The 6,640-nt window shown below is 40.7% G+C and overlaps 1 protein-coding gene across 1 annotated transcript; it reads right to left on the bottom strand.

The window, feature by feature from the left end:
* Positions 1-3,769: 3,769 nt before the first annotated feature.
* Positions 3,770-5,985, bottom strand: LOC147617699 (cytochrome P450 703A2-like). The gene is made up of 2 exons (XM_086775945.1): positions 4,858-5,985; positions 3,770-4,512 (listed from the first exon to the last, which is right to left on the bottom strand). Exons 1-2 carry the CDS (start codon positions 5,746-5,748, stop codon positions 3,874-3,876), a joined length of 1,530 nt encoding a protein of 509 aa, XP_086632071.1. The 5' UTR covers positions 5,749-5,985; the 3' UTR covers positions 3,770-3,873.
* Positions 5,986-6,640: the final 655 nt, after the last annotated feature.

The following is a 6,640-nucleotide window of genomic DNA, read 5'->3' as shown; positions in this document are numbered from 1 at the left end:
ACTATGCTTTATATTTTCCATGCAAGAAATAATTAATATTTTTATATTGACCCTAAGGACTAAAGGAGTGTAGATGCATTTGAGTTGTTTATTTATGTGTACTTTCTTTAAAAAAAGGAACATTTTATTAATTTTGAAACAACATGTGTGTGTGTGTGTGTGTGTGTGTGAGAGAGAGAGAGAGAGAGAGAGAGAGAGAGAGAGAGAGAGAGAGAGTGATTTTGGGGAAAGTGTGTGTGTATCTGAGGGCAAGAAAACTATCTTAGTTTTGAGAATAGAAAAAGTGTGTGTGTGGGTGTGTGTGGTTGTTGTTGTTGTTGTTGTTGTTGTTGTTGTTGTTGTGTGTGTGTGTGTGTGTGTGTGTGTGTGTGTGAGAGAGAGAGAGAGAGAGAGAGAGAGAGTAAGGAACGTAGGGTTTTTTGCGTGTCTTAAGTTTTTTTTAGTTGAGAGATCATCTGCAACGTGATCTTATGTACACATCAGAATGTGGCTATTGTAAGCTACATGCTTAGAGACATTTTAAAAGATTGTACTATGTGTGTGTGAGAGAGAGTGAGAGAGATAGAGAGTGAGTGTGTGATTTTGGGGAAAGTGTGTGTATCCGAGGGCGAGAAAACTATTTTAGTTTTGAGAATAGAAAAAGTGTGTGTGTGTGTGTGTGTGTGTGTGTGTGTGAGTATAAGAAAAGTAGGGTTTTTTTGTGTTTCTTAACGTTTTTTATTTTGTGGGAGGATTTTTGTGCATTAACTTTGTATAGCACTTTGTGCCATATGTTTTGTATAGTAGGTTTATAAGAATCCAAGTTGCACTTACACCTACTAGGGAGAGTGGTTCAGTAAGAGAAACTTTCAAACACTATCACACAGCAAGAAAAAGGAGGTACTTATGTGTCTTTAAGTAAACACACGTACCCACACAAAGAGGGAGAGCCCTAATGACTGTTCCAAACATACATGTATTACAGACACAATGTAATCGCATTAGTATATTTGATACACATTGACGCATATAGTATTGATGCTTCTATTTATATAATTGTATGGTATGATAGGCTGTAAGCATATTTTAGTTCCATTGGAGAAGAACACAAAGCTTTCTACACATACATGTGAGCTTTTGGAGGACCCCACTGCTGCATACAGGTGCATAGTGGGTATCTTCATCTACATGACCATTACGAGGCTAGACTTGAGTTATGTTATTGGACTTGTGACCAAGTTTATGAAGGCCCCTAAGAAGCCACACATGGATGCAACTAGATGGATTCTCCGGTACATAAAGTCCAAGTTGATTATGGACTTTTCTATGAGGTTGATATACAAAGATACAGCTACATGGGTACACAAATACTAATTGGGTTGGTAATGCTGTAGACAAGAGATCTACTAGTGGCTTTATGTTCCCATTTGGGAGTGTTGTTGTGAGTTGGAGCAGTAAAAAGTAGCCACAATTGCCTTGTCGAGTAGAAAGGTAGAGTACAGGGGTGATGCTATGGTAGCTTGTGAGGTAGCTTGGTTTCAGAAGCTGCTTGGTGATATGGATGAGCTCGTGGATAGGGCAGTTAGTCATTTATTGTAACAAAATGATTAGCATATAGTTGGCTAGTAACCCAATATACCATGCTAGAACAAAGCACATTGAGGTGCACTATCACCACTTTGTGAGAGAAGGTTCTAACAAGTGATGTAGATCTGGTATATGTTTGCATAGAGAATCAAGTGGCTGATATCTTTACGAAGGCATTGGGCACCGAGAAGATCCATAGGTTTAAGAGCTTACTTGGAGTGCAATGTGCCAAGTTGAGCTTGAAGGGGATCATTGAGATATCGAGCTCAACTAGTGCTACAGAAAACATTGATGACCCTCTTGGGTGACAGCTTCCACACTTATGCCATTGGCATGGTTGGTGAGATTATGGTTGATATGCCTCTAGTTGATGACATGTTGTGTGACAACCACTTTGGACTACAAGAGTTATGGCATAGTTATAGCACCATCTCATATAGTCGGGTTCACACTATAGACCGACCACTTTGTATGTTGTTGTAGAGGAGATTACTTTCCTTTTATGTATGTACTTTCCTTTTATGTATGTTGTTGTAGAGGAGATTACTTTCCTTTTATGTATGTACTCTTATCATTTAGTTATATGGTTGTAGAAAAGAGAAGAAGATAGAAGAAAATTCAGCCATCCATCCCTATCTTGTGTCTTTCACTCTCTTTGTGTGTGTGTGTTTTGCTTATAAGGAACTCAAGCTCTCTCTCTCTCTCTCTCTCTCTCTCTCTCTCTCTCTCTCTCTCGCCCACATTCTTTTTATATAAGAAATCACAAATGTTTTATGTGAGCACAAAGAGGTCGCATCGTGCAACTGGAATGAATTATGTGGTGAATATTTCTGAGTACCTAAGTTTCTCTTGTCTGGATTTCCAAAAAGAGAGAAGCAAAGCATGAGACGTACCTCCCTTGCAAACATATGTATTATGTTTTTTGCAAGTGTTGAATCTTGATGTGGTCGTGCATGAGTTTATGCACCAGTAGGCTTTGATAAAAGTGGAGTTGTTTCAAGCATTGTCTCATCATTGCTACCATGCAAATGTAGCAATGCCATGAGGCATTGTGGGATGTCCGAATATGCATTCATGGATTTTGGGTTGCTATGTACAAATGCATGGAAAATGTTTTTGGTCACCCGTATTTTGGTCTTGAGAGGAGAATATGTGTAGCATTAACTGTTGAAGTTCTGTTTTTGGGTTTTTGATCGAGGTCGCACTTTTGTTATCTGCATAAAACACCCTTATATTTGATCCTCTGTTGCTCAATACTGTTTTTTGTAGGCCATTACGTTAAAAATTTACTACATTTTGTAACATTGTGCAAAACAAAGGGTACCCAAATCTAGGCCCTCCTTAACATCATTTGAAAAAAAAGGACAACCATGGGTGTTCATAGAAAGATGGCCACTTAGTGTCACTCCTTTTTTTCCTTTCATTTTTAAGTAAACACAACGTCATCACAAGCTATGCTTAGATGTTAAGGAATGAAAATAACTTGAAATATTACTATCCGAATTTGGAGACTAATTTAAAATACTATCTTCTTCCTAAAGGTGTTGAGAGAAGAAGGTTTTGATTTAAAGAAATAGATTATGAGCCTTTAACTAGTTATACATGCACTCTTAGAACACCATATTAGTGAATTTGGGAATTTTCCAATTCCCATTTTTGAATACTTAAAAAAGAGGACATGGATAACATGTTTATAAGTTTCTCAAAACCCTATCATATGACCTATCATTGGAAAGCGCTTGAAAAATGGAATCTAAAGAGCTATAAAGCGCTCATTTTGGATTAGTGGTGTTCAAGTTATGGTTAATCCAAACTTTTGACCACGTGTCCCAAACTTGTGAGAAATTCCCATATTCCCCAATATGGTGTTTTAGAGTGAATGAGGGTGGAAGGCTAGTTATTTTGCAATCATGATATCGCAAGAAAGCAGTAGTAACAACCATCACATGGACCCTATTCTTTAGTAAATATGACCTAAATGCTACGAAGGATTTGTATATGAGCCATACATGGTGACTGGTGAGAGAATACATAATTAATCTTGAACTATGAATTCAAACTAGCTATGTAATAACATAGAGAAAAAATAACCTACAACAAAGTGTCCAAAAGTTAGACATGCTATGTAATAACATAGTGGAAAATAACCTACAACAAAGTGTCCAAAAGTTAGACATGCTTGTGATATTATGGTAGAAATCTAGAGCATAATCTCCTTGATTGTTCGTCATTCAAGAACACTAATTAAGCATGTTTACAATGGCCGTTTATCATCATACACATAGTCAACATCATACATTTCATCGCTTATGAAGATGGATTAGGAAAAGTTGAATTATAGAGAAAGGTAGGTAACCTTGGTCTAACCATTAGAGTTAGGGGCATTTTCAACATTGTTACCAAGCCAAATTTCTCTGACATATCTAGTGTTGAATCTAGAAGCATCCAATCAAAGCCATGTAGTAAGGTAGCCAACATGAGCTGCATGTGGAGCAACCCAAGGGATCGCCCAGGGCACCCTCTTCTACCTGATCCAAAGGGTAATAGTTCAAAGTGGTGGCCATGCACATCAAGGGTGTTGTTTAAGAACCGTTCTGGTAAGAACTCTAGAGGTCTCTCCCATGAGTCCTCATCTCGGCCGATCGCCCATACATTGACGAATGCACGAGTTCTCGCAGGGATTGTGTAACCACCTATGCTACATGGTTGTGTTGACTCATGTGGAATTAGCAATGGTCCAACTGGGTGTAATCTCATGGTCTCCTTCAGTACCGCTTGGAAGTAATGTAGGTGAGGTAAGTCTGACTCGTCAATTAGCCGTGTGACTCCTACCACATTTTCCAATTCATCTTGCACCTTCTTCATAATTGTTCGGTTTTTTACAAGCTCTGCCAAAGCCCACTCTATCGCAATTGAAGACGGGTCTATACCAGCCAGAAACATATCCTGAGACTCATAAAATCATCGGTTAGAGAAGCATGTAGCCTTATTGGGTAGATAAGCATGTAATGTTATGTATAGGTTATTAAAGATGTAAAAGTGTGACCCGAGATTCAAAACTGAAGTGAAAATCCACGTGAACATACCTTCAAATACTGCTTGTGTTTACTGTAAAGATATATCTACGTTTGTTACTTGAAAGTGGATGTTTTCACATTATATTAAAAAGCCGACTAAAAATGACTCATGGTCTAAAAAAGATATGTGAACCCATAATAAAGTGTCATGAGAAACAAATAAAACTCTCTACGTTATCAGTGTTAAAAGCGGCTATAAATTATAGTCAATTACCAGCACTGCGGCCTTGATCTTATCGTCGGCGAGTGGTTTGCTGCCATCCAGGCGCACGGACAACAGCGTGTCCAGGAGGTCGCTAGGGTTGGCTGCTCTTCTCTCCTCACGCCTGTCGTCGATCACATGTTGAAGGACGGAATTTGTTCTTTTCTGAACGACCTTCATACGCGGCAGGTAGCCTTGGGGATCCAACCATCTCCAGAATGGGATGTAGTCTCCCACATAGAACACGCCCAAAAGGTGCAGAGTCTCATTGATGAGGCCTTCAACGTCATCTGCACAAGTCACAGAGAGCTGGGAGAGTCTCTTGCCCACGGCCATCCTGGAGATAATATTGTTGCTTGCGCTAAGGAGCTTGGGCCGTATCTCCACGGGCTTTGCCACCTGGCTGTCGTGCAGGACAGATCTTAGAAGGGCGCCCACCTCTTCAACCCGGACGGGCATGAAGCTCTTGAGGCGCTTCCTGCTCAAGAGATCGGTCGTGCAGAGCTGCCGCATGAGCTTCCAGGAGGGGCCAGGCGGAGCAAATGCGATGTCGCTGCAGTCGAAGGTAGTGTGGACGGCGGCGGCTGTTCGTGGGCGCCCGGCCCAGGTCTCGTCATGCGTTTGCAGGATCTGTCTGGCCATTGCCGGTGTGGAAGCCACTATAGCTTGGACAGAGCCTAGCCGCAGCGACATCAAGGGACCATGGACTTTGGCAAGCTTGTAGAAGGAGCGGTGCGGCAATTCTCCTAGCAAGTGCAGGTGGCCTATTATTGGCAATGCTGGAGGCCCGGGAGGCAGCGCACTAGGTCTTCTCCTCAACCACATGATCGAAACAAGTATACAAAGAAGCAGCAGAGTGGGGGTGATCGCAGGTAACAGCAAGAGAAATTGTTCGCCCCCCATTGTTCTGCTGCACCAAGAGTGGTCTGATCATGAAGGTGTGATCAGTTTGAGCTTTGAAGGAAAAGAATGCACACGTTTTGCGCTCCCTCTCACTCTCAGGAACAGTGAACCTTTCACCTGTACACGATGATATAGTGACCTTTCACCTGTACACGATGATATAGTGACCTTTCACCTGCACTCGAGGATCTCCCTCTCACTCTCAGGAACCGTGACATAGTGACCTTTCACCTGCACTCGAGCCCGTCCAAGACGCCCACCTTCATCCTTCAGATGCCCACCTTCGGGTCAGCAGCTGCTGGCAGCGCTTCACACTGGGCTTGAGAGCAGGAGCAATAATAGATAGCATGTAAGAAGCAGGATCTTAAGGAACGCATAATATGCAAAAGACCAATACCCACAAAGAGCTATTTTTGAAAAGCACGTGTGCTTTATTTTTGAAAAGCACTTTTACCTACAAAGAACTATTTCTGAAAAGCACTTGTGCTTGACAAAGAGCTATTTTTGAAAAGCACTTGTGCTTTGTCAATAAAGGTTTGTAGATATTTTACGCTAGAAAACTCAAAAGTACTTGTGCTTTATTTTTGGAGTTATTGAAAAGCAGGCTTTTTAATACATACAAATATGGATGAATGGTACAAGGGTCACACTCATTCAAGGGGAGGTTCAACCCAATCTAATTGTCTTCACACTGATCTCTTTCTTAAAACCATAAAAGTCTTCCAAAATATCTCATAGTAGTCCAACACATGTTCCACTCGCAAAATTAACACATAATCTACCACTCAATCATTGTCGCCTTCATCCAAAAAAAATATTTAAAAAGCTCTCAAAAACTCTAAGCCTTGCTATATTTCAAAGCTTTAGCTTTGTTATTTGCAAGCTATATTTT

This window comes from Cibotium barometz, chromosome 36 (genome assembly GCF_041138505.1).
Source record: "Cibotium barometz isolate CiBa-2024 chromosome 36, ASM4113850v1, whole genome shotgun sequence".
NCBI classification, from domain to species: domain Eukaryota; kingdom Viridiplantae; phylum Streptophyta; class Polypodiopsida; order Cyatheales; family Cibotiaceae; genus Cibotium; species Cibotium barometz.
Note: the sequence above shows the minus strand (reverse complement) of the source record. Positions and strands in the feature narration are given on the sequence as shown.

Excerpts from the sequence above, each read along its gene's own strand:
- LOC147617699 (XM_086775945.1), bottom strand. The coding sequence starts at position 5,748 with ATGGGGGGCGAACAATTTCTCTTGCTGTTACCTGCGATCACCCCCACT. Across the intron at positions 4,513-4,857 it reads AGATCAAGGCCGCAGTGCTG|GATATGTTTCTGGCTGGTAT; the intron begins GTAATTGACTAT and ends TATGAGTCTCAG.